Source organism: Ambystoma mexicanum, chromosome 1q (assembly GCF_040938575.1).
Source record: "Ambystoma mexicanum isolate Mex_15411 chromosome 1q, UKY_AmexF1_1, whole genome shotgun sequence".
Classification (NCBI taxonomy): Eukaryota; Metazoa; Chordata; class Amphibia; order Caudata; family Ambystomatidae; genus Ambystoma; species Ambystoma mexicanum.
Genome location: NC_090922.1, coordinates 303,723,671 through 303,747,378, shown reverse-complemented (window position 1 = coordinate 303,747,378; position 23,708 = coordinate 303,723,671). Strand labels below are relative to the sequence as shown.

Sequence of the window (23,708 nt, the reverse complement as noted above, 5' to 3'; positions counted from 1 at the left end):
TCGTAATCAGGCGTTAAGGGTTTAACGGCGCCGACACCTTTTACGGCGCCGTTAAACCCTTAACGCCAGGGTCGTAATGAATGAGTGTAAATGATCAAGCAGCGAAAAAAGAAACACTTTTCAGGCGTTAGCAGGCACTTTGATAATGGCCTTTAAAAGCACGTTTGCTGAAACAGGCTATTTAAAGCTCCACTTCTTCCACACGTGTAACAATTTTGCTTTAGTTTAAAAAGTGCAAGGGACCAATCATGTCATTCTATAGGAGGAGTGTGGCCATTGCACTGCTGCGAGGCATCAGCCTCCTTCAGAGAAACACAATTAAGAGAGCATTCATACTCCTTCAGCACTCTCCTCAGACCTAACAGCCTCTAGGCACTGCAAGTGATTGATTCGATGAGTGAGGGAGTGAATGGGTGAGTGGGGTGAATGAGTGAGAAAGACACAACTGTGTGAACAAGTGGGGGAGTGTACAAGTGGATGCATGCGCATGCGAGTAAGAGAGCGATTGGATGGGTGATTTAACAAGAGAGTGAATTACTGAGTGTGCGAGTGAGTGCATGTATGAACGAGCAAGCGATGAATTAGTGAGTGAATATGTGAGTTTGCTCATTCAGTGGTATAGGACAATCCACGTACCAAAACATCTCTCTGGAGATACCATTTAGGATGGACTGCCGGTAAAGTGCTATTTTCAGCATAGCTTCAAATCTCCTGTGAATGGGCGAGGCTCTCATTCCCCAGTACAGCGCTGTGCTTACCAGAGAGGCCATGTTCAGTGGAATAGTGGGGTCGTCGTACTAGTGGGTCTCATTACGACTTTGGAGGCAGCCATGGCGCTGTTAGCACCATGGCTGCCTCCAAAATCTTGTCCGGTCCGGTCTGGTGGAGAGGGGACTTAAAGGGACATTCCGCCCTAGGCGGACTCGGTAAGTCCCCATTCCAAATGCCATTCCCCATTCCCATTTGAGCCCCCAGAGGGCTCAATGGGAAGGGGAAGGCGCTAATAACAGGCCCGCTAATTGCGGGCCCGTTATTAGCTCCAAGGTCCCTTAACGGGACCTGTAAAGAACGTGTGGTCAGACCACACGTCCTTTACGGTTCCCGCTAAGGGACCTGGGAATTGGGCGGTAAGGGATTACGGCACCGGTCTCCTTAACGGTGCCCGGTATCCCTTCCCGCCCACCTCGTAATGAGGCCCTATGTCCTGGGGGCAGGGGGCCATGAAGGGCAATAAATAATGCATTTCTGAAGTCCGCGGGATTGAGGCACTCTGGCGCGAATGCGCATGACAGGAACCAGGAAGCTCTCACGGCTTTCTTTGTCCAGTTGGCATGTAGCACAGGAACCAGAGGCCTGCTGAGAGAGGAGTCCGTCGCTGCCGGTACACAGCAGGTAGGAACAAAATGTTTTGTAAGTGTGTGTGAGTCCATGCCTGCGAGAGTGTTGCATGTTCATGATGTATGTTGCTATGTATGCGGGCATGCATGAAAGGGTGTGTCATGCATTATGCAAAGCATAAGAGTATATAATGTATGGGTGGCTGGGTGCGTGCATGAATGAGTGAGTGTATGGTGTATGGGTGTGCATGTTAATGAGCAATTGAATGTGAGGGAGCAAGTACATTGTGTGAATGTGTGTGTGTGCGCATGTATGTATGTGCTGGGTTGACTGGCTGGGAAGGAGCTGATTTTAGTGTGTCGGGGTGTGCTACTATAGGGTTTTTAATGGGCATCCATCCATGATAATACAAGCATGACATGTATTGTTATTATGTGGCTATACTGGCATTTTCTTGCATCCACTAAAGCAAGTCATTACTGTGGCATGACATTATTACTGGGCATGTATAATAAAGAAGTATTATGTGACTATACTGGCATTTGGGCGAAGCCAGTCTAGCCATTTCTTACTGTGGCATGACATTTTCGACTGGGAATCTATTATAAAGCAAGCATGAAATGTGTTACTACGTCACTGGGCTGCAATCCTTATTGGATATTTGCATTGGAGTTACCCTACAAAACCGATTGCAAACTGTCTACTTCTTACCCAATTTTTCACTTTTATTATTTATTTTTTATTGAGGGGAAATCTACCAGAAACCACTTTATTGGTTCAGGTTCCCTCGCCCCTTGCTATGCTCAGTCATTCTGCCATATGTGTGGGAAATATTTATGCCCCTGCAGCAAGCTGTGACTAGGTGGGTGGCTGGTGGGTGAATGGGTATAAATGGGTTTGCGCAAGGCTGGGGCCCAGGTAAGGGGCATTGGAGCATGACATTTCCCTACAAACAAGGACATGGATACTTACTGTAGCATTGCATGTTTTACTTGCGCTGTGGGCAAGTCAACATGAAGAGTATTCTTACATGGTGGTGCGTGGGTTAGGCACACATTTGTGCAGCAGAAATAACATGTTTTCTTACTGTGACAGGAGATTTGTACTTCTATTAAGGGAAAAGCCAACAAGAGAATGTTCGTACATGGGGATACAGGCAGAGTCAGCATGAACATGCTTTCTTATGGCATCATTACTTTGCGTAATATTACTGGCCACGTGCATAGTTGGCTGGTATATTTGCATGTCAGGACTCAGGAGCCAGGCATATCCCCTTTGTGTCTAGGCAGCAGCTTCACCATCATGCGCATTGCGCATGCGTTGTGGTTCAGGCCAGCATGGAGTGTGGTGCGGCCTGTACTTTGTTGCTGAGTTTAGGGAGGGACCCCACAGCATGGCTCACAAGGAGGCCTCCACATTTTGTGTTACGCCACTGCACTTTTTCCTGTCAGTTTCATTCGTGCCACCCTCAAGACGTTGAAATGTGGTTGAGTCAGTGCCAGTCCATCAGGTTATCAATCTACAAGTGACACAAGCTATAGACGGACAGAAGTGGTGTTACTCAGTCTGCTGTACATACCAGAGATCGCTACCCCTCGTTCTTTTAGGTGAATTAAATTTTTTATAGGGTGGACTGCACTAGTCCTTTTTCTTCAGTGTGTGCTCTGTGTGAGACACATTACAAGGAGGTGGGCGGCACCAATAGTGTAATGACACCTACCTCGCATGGTGCAGTACAGCTGATGACACCTGTCTATAAATCTCTGCAGATCAGTATGGGTCTGAGCAGCGGGCATTTTCACTGTGAGCGCTGCTTGTGGTGCTCACAATTACACATAAACCCCATGTCGGGGAGGGTTTAATATCAATTGTGAATATTGCTAACTATGTGCTCATGGTAAGTAGTGTTCACAAATACAGTGGACCTCATTCCGACTTTGGAGGTAACCACGCCGCTATTTGCAGCATGGCTGCCTCCAAAATCGTTCCGACTCCGCCCTGGTGAATGGAGTTGGAACCAAGATTACCGGTCCAAGGTTGGTTCAGGCTACGTCTCTCATGAACATGGATAAATGTGGGGGACATTTCTTAGAAGAATCTGACTCGTAAGTCTTGTTAAAGCCATGTAATTCCAGAATCTACTCAGCAGGGCTTCACACTAAGCTGGCCATATGTTTATTGTGCTGGTCTTTTTAAATAGAAATATGTAAGGTTGAGTTAGAATTTCTAAGATTTAAATGGAAAATAAAATAAACATAGCCCATTTCTCAGCTCAGTGGGATAATCAACTTGCATGTGTGGACCGAGCTGTCTGTTGTATTTCGTTCTGCAGACTCCCTTCCTAGCAAAGATTTCTAGTAATGTTATTCAATTTTTTTAATGCGCCCATCACCACCACAGTGGTTTTACCGTACCTGATCATGTCTGATATGCATTTACCCACAAATTGAAAATATCTTGGCTGCCACTAGTTCTTAAACGAAAAAAAAGTGTTTAAATAAATTGCACTTGTATTGTCAATTATACGCACTGATTACTAGAAGCTCTAGCTAACAACCCTTTAAATGTTAATTAAATGCAACAATCAAGTGTCAATGAAGCTAGTCTAATGAAAATTGATCTCCCAGCTCAACTGCTTCGTAGAATCCAACAAACTACTAGACCCCACACAATCAGGCTTTAGACCGTGCCATTGGAAAAGAAACCACTCTGTTCTCGATCTGGGATGATCTCAAGGCCACTGCAGGCTCTGAAGGTTGCGTAGCGCTGATTCTCCTTGATCTGTCAGCAGTCTTTGACGACGTTAACCACTCAGTCCTCCTTGACCGCCTCCACTCCCTAGGAATCCGTGGTTTTGCACTCAAATTAATTGGCTCCTTCCTCAGCAACAGGAAACAAATCGCCTTCCTCTCCCCTTTTGTCTCAACTGCGTGCCTGGTAAATACGGGCGTACCCAAGGGCACCTGCGTCTCTGCTCTCCTTTTCAACCTCTCTACCAGGAATCATCCATGTGCACAACCTCTCCTGTTACAACTATGCCGACGACACCCAAATTATCCTAAAAATTCCCAAAACAACCACCAATCCATGTCCCGACCTTTAATCTTGCCTCAATGACATTGACCAATGGATGACAAAAAACCACCTCCTTCTGAACCCAGACTAATCTGAAATTATGTTGTGCAGCAATACGGTCCTCCTCCCGCAACCACTCCCATAGCCCCCCTCCCTTGGCGCCCCCCTCCAAAATAGTCAAAAACCTTGGCTGAACGATGTACTCTGGCCTAACCCTCTCCTCCCAAATCAATAATGTAATCGTTAACAAGGGTGCCTGTATATGAACCGGTTCTTCAGGCCAAATACAAATATAGATCAGAGCAATTGAACAGTGATATTGAGGCTGGATAACCTCTCAACTCATGTACTTATTATCAAGAAATATATGTATTCCATACACTGATTATTCAAAGTCACAAAAAATACATCATATCCTGTAGGCAATTGAAGTTCATTACCCAAGAAACCAAAGAAACACAACAAAACAATGTTTCCATCAATCATACACAGTCACACCACTGAATGTCCACTTTCACATTCACAGGAGGTAGTGACAGGGATGGTCAGATCTCATAAAGACCTCCTCATCGCTCAACACAAAGTACTTACACAATTGGTGGTATAACCCAGATGAATCTAGAGTTAAAACGCAAGTCTGCATATAGTTCATGTAGGCTTATCACGTCTACATATGTTTCGGTCACTCTCAGGCCAATGATGGTGGCCACACAGTTCAAAAGGACCTTCTTCAGGACACATATTGGGGGTGGTTCCCTCCACACTTCTGTCTTTCATGTGTCGATGGAAAGTGAAAACACTGTTCTTATGGTTTCTGGCGCCCTCACCTGACAATGTAGTGAGGGTACTATAGGTTCGGCTGGAATCAATCCCAAACCTTTGAGAATACTGGGTTCCTAAGTCTACTCGGACTGTTCCTGGTTTTGAATTGCCACCTCTGAGATCCAAAAGATGTTTCTCTGAATGAGTGAATGCTCCAGGGGTAGTTATCGAGTATGTCCTGCCGGGTTATTCCATCAGAGATTCCATCTATTTCTAGACTGGGGATGCAGTTAGTAGTTTTTTTCCATACATGCCCCACTGTATCCCAGCCTGCAAGATCCTAGGACTCGTATCAGTGCAGTTCACATCACGCATAGGTCGCCGTTGTCATTTCAGTCCATACAGGGGTTTCACTATCACGGTTCACTTGTTCTGATCTATAAATCAATAATGTATACAAATCCTGTCACTACCACCTCAAACTCCTTAGACACATTTTCCCTTACCTCAACTATCCCAACAGGCTCGCTGCTGTAATGTCTATTGTTAGTCAAGACTGGACTATGTCAACACCTTTTAACTGGGAGCACCAGCATACCAGCTTAACAAACTCCAAAGAGGCCAAAACTGTCAGGGGCATCAGGGGCCAGGCGGGTAAGGTTAGGCTTAGAACTAGGATTCATTGTGCTGGTTGTACACATACGTATGTGGGTGATGACTTTGGGAGCAAAGGGAAATGGCTGTCAGTTTTCCTTAATGTTTTCTCTCAGAGATCTGCTGAGTTCAGTGCTCAAAATGGAGGATTGGGCTTGAACCCGGGCCAAGATGGTGGATATTTGCATCTGGGTTCCAATCTAGAATATCAAGGGAAGATAGTCTTGACTGCCCATTCTAAAGTGCGTTTCATCACTTTCCCTTTGAATGAGCAGTCAAGTTTCTTATAGCTCCCTGAAGGACTACCTTTTTGAACATTTCAAGTCAGAAGCAGCAAGCAAGCGATGGTGTGACTTTCAATCAACTATCTCTGGTGGGAGCACAGCATTTTGATAAGCATTGCGAAGTTTAAAGCGCAGCTAAGACGAGAACTGTATTTTGGATTGCGTTAGTTGCACAGCTGGTAATGCGGAACAGTTTGTGAAAAGGAATATTATTTATCAATCTCTCAAAGTCTGAACAGTTCAAGATTGGTTTGGAAAAGCAAGCGTTGTAAACGTGACACTTGTGATTTGTAAATACTTTGTTTGGCGCTGTTTGGATGCGCGTGAGGCAGCGAGTAGAAAGAGAGTGTGGCGGGGTCATAGGAAAGTTAAACATTACACAGAAACACAGTGTATGAGGTAAAGCCTAGTTCAGTCTGTTCAGCTGGTAATTCATTTGGATATTTATTCACTGTTGCGCACGAGTTTGTTTTAGTGAGCGCGATCGAGTGAAAGAACGTGATCCGCGCTACGCAATTCCACAGTCAGACTGCAGGCATCGGAGAACGAACAAAAGTTCTTGGGGGTCATTACGACCCAGGCGCTAATTGCGCCAACTTTACCACCATGGTGTAAACTAGGTTTACACCATGGTGGATGGCGGATTTACCACCCCATTCCAAGGTGAGTGGGGCGGTAAATCCCCATTTCCCATTTTCCCTTCCCCATTCCCATTTTTGCCTCATAGGGCATAATGGGAGTGGGGAAGGCGCTAATTACGCCACCGTAAATTACGGTGGCGTAATTAGCATCATGGCAGGTTAGCGCCATGGATTTTAACAGCTGCTAAGAGCAGCCGTTAAAATCAGAATAGGCGTTAAGGGTTAACGACGGCGTTAACCCTTAACACCTGGGTCGTAATGAGGCCCCTTCTGTACAAACAACAGTTTTCAGATTTTGAACTAAGGATTTGCACGTACCCTGATATGCCGAACTTTTGAACTTCGCTTTGTAAACTCAAGCCGCGCCAGGCTTGAATTCTTACACTGGTCTTTTCAACTTTGGAGAATGCACATCTGTGCAACGATGAGCAGCAGTCCTTTCAGCCTCTTGGAAGATGTAGTCTGAAAAGGAGTCTAGGGGCATTTAGGTATTTAGGTTTCCTGTAGTGAACAGAGAAGTTTTGTTGTAAATTACAAGCAACGTTTAAGCACATTTAATCCTGTCAGAAGGTGGAAGCAGGAAATTGAATTCAGGAACTATCAAAGTCATATTAAAAAGGCAGATTATGAAAACTTTATTTGGCAATTGAATGTTGAAAAGTCCTGGGAAAGAGAAAAACTTAACTGAGAAGGAATTAGTTGAAAAGGTTGGTAAAGACTGTTTACTGAAAATACTGGAGATTATTTATAACTGCAAGTGCTGCACTAGCATAAAGGTTACATTTCCTCCAGGCAATTTGCGGAGGTGCCACAGGTACATAGAGTTCTGGATTAGATGTTAGAATTTCAATTGTCATTTAAATGTTATGGTGTACTAACCCTTTAACTCCTATGCAGGGTGCAAGTAAGAAGCAAGAAGTGCTCCTGTGTCATTTGTTGGTATGTCCCATTTCCCTTTTCCCCCTCTAGCTGAGCTGATCTCCACTGTGATTTAGAAGGTGGGGCACTGAGCAGCTAATAAGGGACTGTGGGGTCCGGCAGCTCCTACGAAAGGCTAAAAGAGAACCTAATACACTGCTGACAAACTCATTCTCGCCCTGGGACACAGATACCACATCCCTCCTATTCTACCGCACCCTCCACTGGCTCCCTGTCAGTTGAAGGGCCTCCTTCAAAACACTGTGCATTACCCACCGAGCAGTGCACAAGACCAGCCTATCGTACCTACAAGAGAAGATAAAACCCTACCTCACATCAAGCACTGCCCTCTTACTAGTGAGTCCAACCTCCAACTCAGCCAGGATGGGAAGATCCGCCTTCTCAACCTTGGCTCCGAATCTGTGGAACTCGGTCCCCACACACATTCGACACATCCAAGACTACATAGCCTTCCGCAAAGCTCTAAAAACCTGTCTCTTTCCATAAACCTGATTAAGACCACCTAGGGCCGTTGGCACCCTGCAACCTGCAGACAAATGTTCGAGGAGATACCAAGCTATTACACCACTAAAAGCAACTAATAGGTCACCAAGACAGAATCAGGAACTGGTTACCAAAGATGATGACCTTAGTATCCTGCAAGCGCTAGATATATGAGTGCTGACTATCCGCTTCCCGAGTCTACTACACATGCCTAGCTGCCTCCTGGGCCATCTCCTCTGAGCACAGCTATTGTGAAACGTGTAAATGTAATCCAGAACGGTGGGCTTGTTACTATAAAAAATTCACTCCAGACAATCACCATGCTCACTCTCTACTCTACACCCCATAGAGCGCAGCTACATCCCTCGATCAATTCGGCCTAGCTGCTCACAAACTATTAATACTCCATGAACACCTCAACATCCTGCTAGAATGCAGCTATACCCCACAATAAATTGGCCTAGCTGCACACATAAGTCTCCTACACAGGCCTAATGACGCGAGAACCCAGTCTCAGAGACCAACCTCTAGACTGCACACAATCAACTGATCTCGCAACACCACCACACCTAATGGTAGGATGCTGCTACTATCAGGCAATCACATCAGCTTCTCACATATTGAGTGCACCCAAGCACCCCATGATTCCCTATTCTCTCGACTGACCGGGACTATGGTCCCTGAGGGCGTTGAACCCACAAGCGCTTTGAGGTCATACAAATGATGTATAGAGCACAATATAAATGCCAAATAACATAACATAACATTATGTAGCGCAACTGCTGCCATTTTGGTGGCCACTTGGTGCATTACTAACAGTGGAAAACTAATTGAATCTTTGATGCAAGCAAGGCACGTTCCTTGGTACCCATCACTGCACCCATGCCCTAAATCACAAAAGATGAGGTGCTTTGTAATGGCATTCACTGATAAAATGCAATTGTTTCTCATCTGGACATACGTTTTGTTTTTGACATTCTAACCCATTTGATTAGCTCCATCAATCCAGACAAAATGATACTTCCTAAAGCAGGTAGCAAGTGAAGCCCATGCATGACCCAATGATCTAGCAGTATGTTGTTGTGTAGCTAGCCTGATTATGTTTACATTCTTAGATTACACATATGTTGTTTTTGTACAGGTTTTTTCCGTGGAATGCTTCATAAAAGCTAACAACTTTCATAAAATATGATCAAACATACGATGATAAATAAAATAACAGTCAGTACCTTATATTTCATGCAGGTTCTTCCACAATGTTGTTAGCAAATAATTTGTGAAACAGTAACGCAGTCTATGCACTTTCAATCGTAATACATATAATGACATAGGTCCGCGCTGCACTGCACTGCACTGTGTAAACCCACTGTCATTGAGCAAATGTTGGAAAAAGACACATCTTATTTCAGTAGAGAGCGGGCAACGTAAAGCAGAGAGACGTCCCTGATTCGCCGTTCCCAATGATACGAAACATTTCAGAGTCAATCTGTGTGTCCTCCTTCCCATTACTGTTTTCAGTGCTATTATGCCAAGTCTGAAATGGCCTTGTGTCAAGCTGGTCATGAATGATAAATAATCAGCTTCCCGTTTTACCAGAGATGTTGGGGGTGTACGCAACAATAGTAGTTTTACACACAAATCCTTGCTCTCGGCTATCTCTGTGAGGAGCCAGGAATGATACACAAACACAGAGGACTCATTGTTTTGTTTATAAACTTTTATTAAATGAAAAGAAGTTTGGAAAATGACTCTTTATCCCTAATGTAGGATGTGTTTCCCTACCTGAACCAAAACTAATGGTCTGTCCGTTGTTAAGATGTCCAAAGCAAAAATACGCCCTGTGTCTGAAATCCTATTCTGGCCCTCACACTCTAAAACTAACTCTAAGGTGCAAAGGATAGTGTCTCTCGTTCTGAAAAGTGTGCATGTGTTAAAATCCAACACAAAGGTACAAATCCAACCACAATTTTCCAAATGGACAATGTATACAGTTCCAGGCGATGGGTCCCTTCCCCAGGTTTCCTTTACCAATACCAAAAAGTTAAAACAGAGAATAATCAAGTTCCTTGAGGCCCAAAAGGATAACTCTCTCCTTTTGGTATTGCAATCCACTCCTTGGGAAATGGCTCCCTTCCACATGTTTCTTTTCACATTCAAAGCAGATTATAATTCTAACGCCATGAGTCATCCTTAGAATTCTCCTTTTGTTGTATCCCAAATTGGGTGTGGGTCCCAGACTCACAGGTCACCTGGTATTCTCCCCTGCCAGGTTCTTTTCCAGATTTTCAACAATTCAAAATCTGAAGGGCATGGTTCTTCGTTAATATGTCCTTTTTACAGCAGGTTATCACACATACTGAACTTTTTCCTGGAATGCTCTCCTGCCAGGTCTTAGAAATAGTCTCTTTAACTTCTTTTCACATAGTTAACTATGCCTGTTGTACTCCCCTGCCAGGACTTGCATGCACTTCCTGTAAATCATTTGACTTTGCCTGGTATACTCTCCTGCTAGAACCTGTCTATATTTGTTTCTAACACTTTACTTTGCCTGGTATACTCTCCTGTCAGGACTTGTATGCAGTTATTTTCAATAATGTAGATGAGTACTTTTCATCCGTTCAGTCAGCTTGCTTTACAAATATTCGGTAGACTTTTCATCATGGTTCATGACACAACGTATCTTTCTCTGTTTTCCCTCCTTGATCTTACCCAAGTTCGTAGTGATGGTCCTAGACCCCAGTCCCAATACCAAGGGCCTTCGTTAAACACTGCCCACCAGTGCTTCAGTATCCGGACCCTTTCTCTGGGCTCACAGCTTTCTGCTTATGGCTTCTCAGCATTCCTGACTCCAAGTCGGGTGTTTCACCAGCTTCCATGGCTATCACTGCTGCTGTCACCATCTGCGGTAGGCATCTGTACTCTGGACAGCGTTCCAGTCTCTGCAGACTTCAGGAAGCACGACTTGTTTCCTCACACTCCACTCCGGTTTCTGCAAGCCTCTCCAAAGCACATTGCTCACCGAGCTGCTCTTCGGCACCTTGTAGCTGTCTGGACACCTGCACCGTCGCCTTTACCGTGCTTTGCTGTGAGCTAGAGAACTCCATGCTTCTCTTGCTGGCATAATTTTAAACCATGCCGGGCAAATTGTATTTTCCCATTGACTAGACCGTTGCTCATGGTTCTTGTGGGGAGTGATAATCATTACTCCTTGCCTCTTTCTCATGTCGGTTGTTGTACTGTTTCTTGTGTGATGTTGAGGGAGCTGACACTGAATCTCATTTGGGTTAATCATCATTGCTCTCTGCCTCTTCCTCGTCTCAGTTGCTAATAAACTATTCTTTGGGGAATATTGTCGAATACTTTAAATAGATTTGGCTAGGTATTCAGGGAGAGTGCTACAATCTGCCATCAAGGCATGAGGAAGGGAGGGACCATCCCTAACAGGGCATGGGGGGTATATGACGATTTCTGATGATGCTGTGTCATCCCTCTGGGGGGTCACCTACACCAATGTGTTCCTCCATCGTACAGGCACCCCCAGGGTTAGGATCAGGTAGTGGCCGCTGTCCCCTGGCCACATTAGCAGAGGTTACCCCAGGAACAGTAGTGATGACATCAGATTCATCACATCTCCTATTGCTCTCTTTAACAAGTCACTACGGTTTCTGAGCCAGAACACCAAGATGTACAACCTATTCACCACAACATCTTCATGATGTATGATAGCTATGGAATTCTAGGTCCTAGCTCACTTTTACATATAGCCTTTAATACAGTCTAAGTCAAAATGACCTTTTGGTTACTCAAAGAGTCCACTTGTGAAAGGCATGTGCTGAGACCCTGTGTGTGGTTTATTGGGTAGTTTATGAGTTTGTAAATAATGTGTGTGTCATCTGGGAGGTTGAAGCATGTGAGTTCTGAGTTAATAATATGGTACAGTAGGTGGGTCATATATATGCCGAATAGTAGAGATTACACTGCTGGATTATTGGGGTTCTCCACATGCAAGCCTGTGAGGATATGATCTGAGTATTGTTTCTGTTCTTTAGGTCAGGAACAGGTGATCCTGAGAAGGGCAATTTACTCAATCATGTTTTAGTATTTTTAATAGGATCCTGAGTTTGATTGTGTCAAAGGCGGCTAAGATGTCCAGTAGGATCAGGGCATGGGGTGAGTCAGTCTCTATGGTTGTCACATTTCAACACAGTGTCCATTGTGTACCTCTTGTTGGTCTGAATTAATGTTGGGACTCATAGATGAGGCTGGAGTTTTCAAGACATTCTCTTAGCAGTTGGTAAGTTGGTAAGTGGCGGCTGGTGATTTTTTAAATTGGAGGCGCGTAAACGTTTCCCCAAAGGGGAGTCAAGTGATCTCCCCCATGACATTTTGGAAAATATTGGGTAAATATCATGCCTTTCAGCACATGTTCTGTGAAAGACTGGGTAAAAAGCAACAGTTTGCAATGGGTTTTGTAGAGTAACACATAAAGAATCATATAGATGCAAATCATCAATATTGCACAAGAGCCTTTCCCAGCTCCGTTTCATGATGCCTTTGCACACAATGCATGCCACTAGAACAAATATGTTCCTGTTGTCTGTGCTCAAGAATGTCCACTGAGTCAGCAACAATATATTCCTCCATTACCAGAGATACCTGATGGCTGTACTCGTATCAAATGCCATGCCACAGTAAGAAAATATGTCCAGAATGTACTAGCCAATACCACACAGGAACACCCATAATGCTGCCTTCACTCTTGATTTCCAGTAAAAATGCCATTCCACAGTGAAGATTTGGCTAAATTGGACACGCCAATGTGGGCCAGTACCACAAAGGAAGACTCATTGTGATGCCTTCACCCCTGATGCCCAGTAAAAAATGCCATCCTGCAGTATTGAAATGTGCCCAATCTCGATCTACCGATGTGGGCCAGTATCATGCAGGAACTAAATTATGCTGCCCTTCTCCCACCAGTTTGGTGTGCCCAATTTAGAGAAATATTCACCTCACCAATAAAAGAAAAGGTCGTACTGGCTGACATTCTACGCTTCTCCTCTTCCCACACACATCTGCATTAATTAATGATCATTCATAGATAATGTATTCTTCATTCACTCTCACATCCACTCACACACACACACACACACACACACACACACACACACACACACCAGGATTCACACATGCATGTACATTCACTCTCACATTCACACACTAGCGTCATCATTCATATGGCATCATTCATCCTTTATTAACTCTCACACTCACACACACACATCAGCATTCCTATGGCATAATGTATTCTTCATTCATTCTGGTATTTAACACACGTGCATCAGCATTTATACTGCATCATTCATTCATCATTCACTATCCATTCACACGTGCATCAGCATTCGCACAACACTCTTCATTCTTCATTCATTCTCACATTCACATGCACCCACCCATCAGCATTCATTTGCCATCATTCATTCTTCATTCACTCTCGAGCCTCAGCATTCATATGCCATCATTCATTCTTCATTGACTCTCCATTCACACAAGAGCCTCAGCATTCATACAGCATTCATTCTTCATTCACTTCGACATCCACCCATGCGGCGCACCAATACAGCACTAATATGTTCTCACATAAACACATGCACTCAAGAAACGTACTTTATTTCATTCATACATTCACTAACAAACACAAAAACCTTTCTAAATGCACACACACACATTTATTGTTTTTTTATTTTCTTACGTGCAGGCCCACTAGAGATTCTGGTTCTCTCGGCCTCGCGATGCAGGCTCTCTGGATCCGGTGCTGCATACATCAGGAACCAGCAATCAGAGAGTGTTTCTTGGCGCCTGCTGCAAAGGCGCGGTGGAGCCGGAGTGCTTTGATCATCCCTCAGGGCCTCAATGTGAGAGGAGATGTAAGAGCACCACTTCGCACATTCAGGCCTGTAGTACCACAGCCTGCATCCCCAATGGACCAAGCAAAGCTGTGGAAGCAAAATGCCCCGCCCTGCATGGCTCGTTGGGCATGCACGCCGGGGTACTACTGAACTGTTACAGGGAAACCTCATTTCCCTTTGACAGTTAAGTAAACGCCAGCCCAGGGCCGCTCCCTCAGCTGCTTGATGCGGCTGGGGGAGCACTCAATGTTTTCACTGAGCTGGCTGTTTTAATTCAACGTTGTTGTCCTGTTTGGGCATACTGTGTTTTTCCTTTGACTGTTTTAGAGATTAAACCCATAGTAATTGATTTCTACTGAACAATGTTGCAATGGATTTAATATGCTTCATCCAACTGTTTTGGAAATTTGATTATACTATAATTCATGTTTGCCATTAACACTAGTTTTCTGCAGGTCAATTACCTAACTCGATGACAAAATTGAATGGCACAAAGGTCACTGAGTTCGTTCTTCTGGGCCTGTCTGATCGTCCAGAGTTGCAGATTTTGCTCTTCGTTGTATTCCTGATAATGTACCTGACCACTTTGTTGGGGAATGGCGTCATCATCCGAGCAATCAGCATGACTCCACAGCTTCACACTCCAATGTACTTCTTTCTGGGCAATCTGTCCTGTGTGGACATGTGCTTAACAGGGCTGGACTGGGAACCAAAAGAGGCCCTGGATTTTTCTTTCAAAGTGGCCCCATATTTCTTCGAAGGAGCGTACATAGCACGCGTGCCCAACCCTTCTATGAGGGGATTGCGAGTATCCCCCCAAGAAGATTTTAAATAAAATTAGTCCAAATTAGTACATTTAAACCATGTTATAATCATATATGGATTTTAAAAATTCATGTTTTAAGTAAGTTCATGACATATATACAGCTTTGGACAGTATCATTGTTTAAGTTTGGGCTGTTGAGCAAAGGATGACTTTCCGATGTGCCAGGCCCGCAGGAAAGACTGTTTTTTCAGGAACACAGCTCCCTTACGGTCACTTCCTCCCTTTTGCAAACTTAGAGAGACACTGAAACCCACATAATCCAATGTACATTTGAATACCGCGCTCAATGTCCTTTGCGATCATGATGATGCAACATTTTCAGCCCTCTTGTTCTCTATATGCTTGTCATACTGTACACACTGCTTCAATCATCACAAGCCAAGCCTCCACTTCCATACCAACAACCACCCAGCCATCCCCAGCTCTAATGTCCCTCTCTAACCACACATGACATCAGACAGCCCACAGGTGACGTAGCCAGGCCTAAATGCGCCTATATCCTGACCTGCAACCCCCTCCTACTTCAGCACGAGGTTTGCTGTAGTGCTCTACTGCAGCAATACACCCCTGTCCTTCTACCCCTGTGCGCACACACACAACTCAGCTGGTTGTGTTACAGCCCCATAACTACGGCACCACACACACCATCACAGACAGACATCCATATACACAAACACCAGCACCCTTCGCAGCACCCAGGTGTCCTTCAAGTAGGAACTCATTCAATCTACATCATGCCAGGAAAAGGCGTTATATGGATGTGTCACCGCCCTGGTGGGTACTAGCAGGCTAATGCACCACGTCTGGATGAGGTTTTCATGTCTCGCAACATGTAGTCGTATCCAGGGACGAGACCGCCACCCATTTCTGCTGTCAGAGATGCAACTACGGAAGAAAACTTTGGATTGTAGACTAAATGCTGCCTGAGTTTCCAAGCACTATAAAACTGAAGGAACTATCCTGTCTGGCGGAGTTACTGCCTCGAAATGCAACTGCATTTGCTTTGGAAGTCGAGATCTCTTCAGACTCCTATCCCGTCTTGCGGCACTGATGTGCCTTGGACCTCAGGTTGATCGTTGCATGAACTTCAAGGAGCTATAGTCCTAAACTTGCAGACGGGGCCATAGGTGAGTGACTGACTGCCCTTGGGGGTAAGCAGAAGTTGCACACTAATTGTTGGCCACGCAATGTTGCTGCGCTTGGGTGACAAACCTTGCACGCTTCCTGCTTGCTGAAAGGGAACATTTCTAGCGGCTAAAATCTTCCATCTTCGAAAAAAACAAAAATATATCAGGATGTGTTTTGGATTCCCTCTGATCGACCCCGCCTCCACTGCACCGCAAGATAGGTAGTGAATTAAATGTAAGTGTTCATTGTCGCGCAATCTCCAACGAGCTGTGAAAAAAAGCAAAACATCTCCCCTGTGGAACCACACATAGGAATGAGCCCGGTGCTAATTATAAGCTCATCACTTCTCGTGTGCCCCACTTCTCTGCTGTAGCAGGAGGTCGAATGCGAGGGCAGGGGCAGTGTGGGCGCGAGACCTTCTTCAGAGCCTGTCAGGAGCAGGTGACGTCAGCAAGAGATTAATTGGTGCCAGAAGTAGCGAGGAGCACTACTACTGCGCGAACATGGGACAGAAGGTGGAAAAAAGAGACCAGGCCGCTTGATAATGTTAAAAGAAAGAAGTGGTAGGATTTTTCGCAAATAAGAAAACAAATCATATTCATTCTCCAGTCTGGTGCAAGGACAGCCTAGTATGTGCTCCAGCGGCAGAGTGCGGGCGCTTAGTGAAGAGGGTGACGGTCCCCCAGGGAGAAGGTCCCTGCTGCCTGCTACATGTCAGACACTGGAGGTCAAGTGCAGCTTATTACTGAGCTGCAATTGCAAGCATGCATCCCATAATCCCATAATTATCCAGGCTTTGGGAGTCGGTTTTGTCTACGGCCCAATAACAGGGCTCTGGGGAATTATTTGAAGGCTGGCCAGGCAGCGGAGCAAGTTTACTTTACTGACAATCTCACACTGCACGTTGATCAGGGCACAAGTCAAGGGTACACGTGGGGGGACGGAGTCCACCCACTTTTTTCAGAGGGTGGACTCAGTCCCCCCCAGCTAAAATGAGAAACATTGAATGTCTTCTTTGAATTTATGCATTAAAGCCGAGGATCGAACTACAGTCGTCAGAGTAGTAGGCTGGACACTTCACCAGTGCACTATATAACTTGATGAAAAATAACAAATAACTAAAGGTAAAATGTCTCATTTCGGTACTGCAAGTCCCAGAAAAACATTCGTATTGCTCCACACATATCTTTTAACGTTTAAACACCATTAGAATAAAAAATCCTCTCTGGGCTTCGTGTGTGTGTTGTTTTTATGAAAGGCAAATGCCATTTGTCCTGTGCAATTTGGCTGGTTTAATGAAATATGCATATTTAACATTGATGCTGCTATTTATGGCAAAATGTCACATTCCCTTCCATTTGTTGATGAGTCCCCCCACTTTAATTTTTAGGACTTGAGCCCTGACGTTGATGATATGTATCTCGAGTCGAGATACATATCATCAACGTGCAGTGTCAGTGTGAGTGTCTCCCTTCTTGGCTGAGGCTGACAAATCGATCGATCTTGGCTTGCCGTGCCGACGCCGTTGCTGCCTGGGCTGCCTGCCTGCAGTGCCTGCTAATGTGTGCACTGCACTCTGTGCCGCAGGCTGGCCCGGGCTGCAGGCAGGGCACGTCGCACGTCACGTGTGGTTTCAATGGTGCCCCCAGCCGAGGAGGCCCTGCGCAGGGGCGGGCCCGGCCCAGGCCAGCCCAGCTGCTGGGAAGGAAAGAAAAAAAACGGTGCCTCTGCAGGGCACGTGCCGTGCGGTTCCAATCTGGTGCCCAGCAGGCAGCAGCCAGCCCAGGGGGCCCTGCGCAGGCACGGGCCCAGCCAGCCCAGGCCCCAGATGCTGTGAAAAAAAAAATGACGGTGCCTGAGGCCAATCACCAGTCCAGCACTGTTGGCTCTGAAAACATCAACACACAACCTCTATCCTCGCTCTCTTCTCTTCTCTCACTAACTAACCCACCCTTTCTTGCAGAGCAACGTGGGCGCCTGGCGACCATGCAAATTGGTAGCGGAATAAGTCAATTTAGCAAAAAAGTAAAGTCAAGAGGAAAGCCAGGAGTGTTATTAACACTCCTGGCTTTCCTCTTGACTTTACTTTTTTTTTAAGTTCTCGTTTTCTTTTCGCTCTTCTCCCACGCTTGTTACTGCCAGAGGTGGCAGCCAAATTCATCACAAACCCACCCAGACGGAGCAGAGGACGCGATGTAACACGAGTCGTGTAACACGTGTCACGCCTTCTTACCTGAGGCTGACAAATCGATCGATCTTCTGCCGACGCCGTTGCAGTGCCTGCTAATGTGTGCACTGCACTCTGTGCCGCAGCAGGCTGGCCTGGGCTGCAGGCAGGGCACGTCGCACCGTCGCACGTGTGGTTTTAATGGTGCCCCCAGCCGAGGAGGCCCTGCGCAGGGGCGGGCCAGGCCAGCCCAGCCCAGGGAAGGAAAGAAAAAAAACGGTGCCTCTGCAGGGCACGTGACGTGCCGTGCGGTTCCAATCTGGTGCCCAGCAGCCAGCCCAGGGGGCCCTGCGCAGGCGCGGGCCCAGCCCAGGCCCCCTGTGAAAAAAAAAATGACGGTGCCTCACTGGCTCTGAAAACATCAAAGTTCTCGTTTTCTTTTCGCTCTTCTCCCGCACGCTTCGCTTGTTACTGCCAGTGGTGGCAGCCAATTCATCGCAAACCACCCAGACGGAGCAGAGAGGACGCGATCATGTGTAACACGACGCGATGTGTACACATGTATCCTTCCGCTCAAAAAGAGGCCCTACAGGCCAGAGGCCCACCGGGGGATGTCCCGGTGTCCCGGTGGGGCAGTCCAGCCCTGGTGCTTAACCTCTGTCACCATCCCCAAGCTTCTTGCCAACATCCTCTCTAAGAAGAAGACCATCTCTGTACCAGGCTGCATTGCCCAGCTATCCTTCTTCATTTCCTTGGCAGGTATGGAGTGCGCCCTCCTGACAGTGATGGCCTACGATCGGTATGTGGCAATCTGCTCTCCCCTGCACTATGGCATGATCATGAACAGGAGGATGTGCCTCACCCTGGTCGCCATCTCGTGGCTCATTGTTGCTGTACATTCTGTGCTGCACAGCGTTCTGACTTCCACATTGTCTTTTTGTGGCTCCAACCAGATCCACCACTTCTTCTGTGACATGACCCCGCTGCTCAAGCTTGCCTGCTCCGACACCTCTGTCAATGAGTTGGTCATCTTCATCGAGGGGCCCTTCTCCGTCGTGGTCCCGTTCGGGATCGTTCTGGTGTCCTATGTGCGTATAATCACTGTGATCTTGAAGATCCACTCTGCAGAGGGGCGACGCAATGCCTTTTCAACCTGCTCGTCCCACCTCCTGGTGGTGGTTTTGTACTTCGGGACAATCATATTCATGTACTTTCGCGCAACCTCAAGTTACTCCCTCGACTATGACCGGGCGTGATGTACACTGTTGTGGCTCCCATGTTAAATCCTTTTATATATAGTTTAAGGAACAATGAGGTGAAAAGAGCCTTATGTAGGGCCTTTGGGGGGAAAAGGTCTGCTCAAAGATGTAAATATTTCTTCAGAAATCGGCTTTTCCAATTGACTGAGAAACTTTATAACAATGTATAGGGGTTGTTGCTATTATTTATAATGTTGTCACTTCATGAAGCCCATACCTCCAGATGTGCCGTCACCCAAAAACTATATAGGGATTTATGACACCATGCACTCTCACACTGTTCTTACACTCTCTTTCGAGAGGTGATGGCAATCACAAGGCATTCTCTTGACACAAGCACACAAGTAGAAATTACTTTTCAACACATCTGATCACAAAATGTACAATGCTGACAGTCACTAGTGAATTATACTTTAGTATCTGTGACTATGTTTTAATTGATCATACCTCGCGGAGTAGGGCAGTTGCAATTCGTTTAGACTTAGTAGTTGCAGCCAAGCTTTACAATATTCCTTCACAATGTGAAACAATTCAGTGTTGTTGACGTAGCTTGTTTAATCCATCAACTTTATTTTACTTTCAAACAAAGTAAAAAATGTTACAGTTAACCGTTTCATACCATTGTCAAAGTCGTGGACAAATGACAACGTTTTTGCACTTTTGTCACTCTGAAGACTTTAAAATGCATAAAAACTTGTGTACGAGCACGATATGAATAAATTATCATTTCCTTTCATTAACTAAACCAATAAAGATAGTACATTGAACACATAGTTCAATGCACTATTACCTTGCAGCGAAACTCTGGAATGACCTCCCTCCCTCCTTGGGGGCTGAGAAATCCTATTGGATTTTTCGCAAAGCTCTTAAAACTCAGCTCTTCACCTAAAGTCAACTGCAGATGAATAACCCCACAACACCACTTACTGCATGTTATCATGTATGACATTGTAGTCTATGTATTGCAACCGTGTTACCATTTTGTACATGCACCTAATACATGCCTGTTACATGACTCATTGTGATTATATGACAAAACTCCACTACTTGACTTGAGCCTGGAACAGCGTCTCAATGCCTGGGTTGTATGTGCGCTATATAAATGAAATAAATAAGTAGTGCATTCTTTCTTTTGGTTTTGCATGTCATACATCTGCTAATATTTCCACTGTCTCATTAGGTGCAAAACATCCTTACAATGCATCCCCCATATTGTCACCTTCACCTGTTCCCCCAACACCAGCTCTCACCTTCTCTCCATCTCCATTCATTGCTGGTTGATCATGTAGCACACTGCATAATGTCACTATTTCTAGAGTATATAGTAGGTACCCTCTCAATACATAGAAGCATCTGAATCTACTTTTCAGGGGACAAAACATATATTCAGTGGTGTCCCTGGTCCTAATGTGCACCAATGTATATCTGGATTCCCCAGCGTTCGTCGTATGGAGTATTGGGGTCATGAGCTAAGACATGGGCAAGTAGGTACCTTCGCCCCTTGTGAGGAATCAACTTCTGGGGTACCAGCAATACAGGGGTGAATATTGGTTTCTAAACCATCCATCAGCCCAACACCTCTAACACACCAGAAGGGATCTGAACAGATTGGAATAACAAGCAAATTAAGAACATCCTTGTCCAATGTTGGTAACGTGGATGGAATGGCATTCTTATCTCCAAAAGGTTGTGGATCATTGGTTAGTTGCAACAAAGCGAAACTACAATCATTTCCCATTGCTAAAAGGAGTGCCCAGTCAAGGTTGTATTAAAAATATCTACTTTATTAATCAGAAAAGACAGTCTAAGAACACTACAAAATACAACCCACCCTGCAAAGGAATGCAGGGGACAGACAGCTTCAAAGAAAGAAAAGGGATGCACTCTGGAAACTGACAGGACGGTAGTCAGCATCGTTAATAACCACAACAGTTTAAGGTTTCTTGGCTTCAGCACAAATGGAGCAATGGGTCTTAATATGTCTCTAGGGGCATTCTGGGAAGGACCAGGGGGCCAGAACCACAATGTACCTTGTGCTGTAGGAGTTCTGGTACTTGACAGAGTTGAGTCAGTTTCAGGGTGCTTTGCAGGCTTCTGTGACAGAGTTCAAGATGGGAGTCAGCTGCAGCTATCAGGCAGCAAGACGGTTCAGCGAGTGAAGCTGGATCAACTGCTGCAGGCTGGTCTACACGGCGGCTCAGAGTCAGGGATCTTTGTCTCAGCGCTGATCGGCGGTTCTGATGCGCTGGTCGTGACATCTCAGAGGTCTTTATGTGAATGCGACTTGACAACGGTCAGCGGTGCAGTTGGTTTCAGATCGAGGAACTCGACTGGCTCGAAAAAGTCCTTTAAGGCAGACAGCGGTTGAAGCTCCTCGAGGCACTTATCAAGGGACGTCATTTCACCCAAATGCCAGGGGTAGTGGAAGTGACGTCACACAAACGTTGACCTCTGATGACATCACAGGAAGTGATGTCATTTGACACCCACACCCAAGTGACATCATGGGAAGTGATGGCATGAACCCTTCATCCCTTGACAAAACAGGAAAAGGCAGCACATAGCATTGTTCCTCAGTACACTGAGAAAAATATGGTTACGATATTACTGTAATATGATATACATTTATCACTGTGTATAGGCCCATATTATTAAATTATTGTGAATGTAAGCAGACCTCCAACACAACAACCTGGACTATTGTACATCACTCGGGCTAAACAGTAAACAGACAGAGCATCTCGAAGAGGAGAAAACTCCAAAGTGCAGACATCCAGTGCCTACAAAGTGTCTTGCCACAGACTAGAAACAGCAACTGAGCAATACAAGTCCAACCAGAAGACAATCAGTGGCTGTACCACTTCATGTTTTGTTAAAAATGAAGTCAGCTACTCTTTCTAGTCTCCAGGATCCACAGTGGGCCGAGCTTTAGTGAGTTGGGAAACCATATAGTGCACATGTGAACATTTTCCGCTTCACCAAACATCACCAAGAAGTTAAAGATCTCATTAGCACAGGAAGAACTGCGAATGATGGGGCAGCTGATTGGGCCCAGTAGATTGGACGGACCATGCAGTCAGCATGATGCAAAGAGATTGCAAACGTGGTGACTGGACCAAAATATGAGACAATCAGTGCTCTGACCAATGGCGCTCTGCCTTAATCATGAGGCAATAACACTGAGACATGAACATTGCGGAAGACTGTCATTAAAGCGAGGCCTGCATTTCATTACTTGTCAAAATGTAGTCATATTGAAAAAAGCACAAGAAACACACGTGTTCCAACAAATAAAAACGTTTCACTTTAATTTCTTTGGACGGTGTTGATGATAAGAGCAGTGTGACCCAGTACTAAGGGTCTTCAAGGGTCTGTAAGGCCACATCCGAAGTGTAGTAGTGCTGACGCTGGGCTTTAGTGAATACTTATTCTCCAGGTATGTAGAGTGCACAATCTTTCTTGGATTGTGTGGAGCAGGGACACTAGCTAAGTTGAGAGAATGGCTGTTGAAAGTAAGGTATGTTTACCTTCAGATGCGGAAGAATTCGGTTTTTTTTTACGTGCAGCAAACAATGCATTTGTTTCTTGCTCACCTGGGATGCTGGGTTCAAATGGGAGGGGAAGCGGGGGGCGGGCGGGGGCAATTCACAATTGTCCATGAGTTGATAGTACACCTGAGCGGTGAGTGTAATGTGGCTCAGAGAAATAGGCATGGCCTCCCCTCGTGTGAATGCAAAGCGCCGGATCCGAGGCAGGGAGAAAGAAGCTGCAATCAAAACACAGCAACGCTTCAGCGGAATAGGTTTTCCCTGCAGGCACGCGTTGAGTTATTAGGAGCGGTAGGCATATAATAATTACATGGATGCCTTGTAATTTAATTACATTCTCTGCCAGCACGGCTGTGAGAGAGGATGTTTGATTCACATTACAGAGGTATCGCTCGGTCAGGCAATGTGCGTTCTTATGTTGAACATATGTAGAATGATGTGAACAGTGTTTGAAGTTCGGAGTATGTCATAAGTCGCCCGTAGTTGCCAAGTGTCCTCCTGTTATGTGTGGCACTGGCAACTGCAGCCAGTCATGGTTTTTCAGCTGACAGCTTTTTCCATTCTGGCGCTTGCACTTTCTCTTTTCTTATGCCTGTCCAGCCATCCAAGCCACAGTTTGCAAAGCCGTTCTGGCTCTAAGAAACAAAACAAGACTTGGCAGCAACAACACCATTATGCATACCATCTAGCCAGCATTA

At 45.5% G+C, this 23,708-nt stretch overlaps 1 protein-coding gene across 2 annotated transcripts; it reads left to right on the top strand.

Annotated features, from left to right (window-relative positions):
• The first annotated feature begins 14,554 nt into the window (after positions 1-14,554).
• LOC138521265 (olfactory receptor 1E16-like) lies at positions 14,555-19,459 on the top strand. Of its 2 annotated transcripts, XM_069633973.1 has the most exons (3): positions 14,555-14,766; positions 16,001-16,008; positions 18,840-19,459. In XM_069633973.1, exons 1-3 carry the CDS (start codon positions 14,555-14,557, stop codon positions 19,457-19,459), a joined length of 840 nt encoding a protein of 279 aa, XP_069490074.1. The 2 variants fall into 2 exon arrangements, with proteins under 2 accessions (XP_069490074.1, XP_069490082.1); XM_069633981.1 differs by lacking the exon at positions 16,001-16,008 and having other exon boundaries at positions 14,555-14,756.
• Positions 19,460-23,708: the final 4,249 nt, after the last annotated feature.

What these genes read in the sequence shown, in the direction of transcription:
- LOC138521265 (XM_069633973.1), top strand. Translation starts at nt 14,555, where the DNA reads ATGACAAAATTGAATGGCACAAAGGTCACTGAGTTCGTTCTTCTGGGC.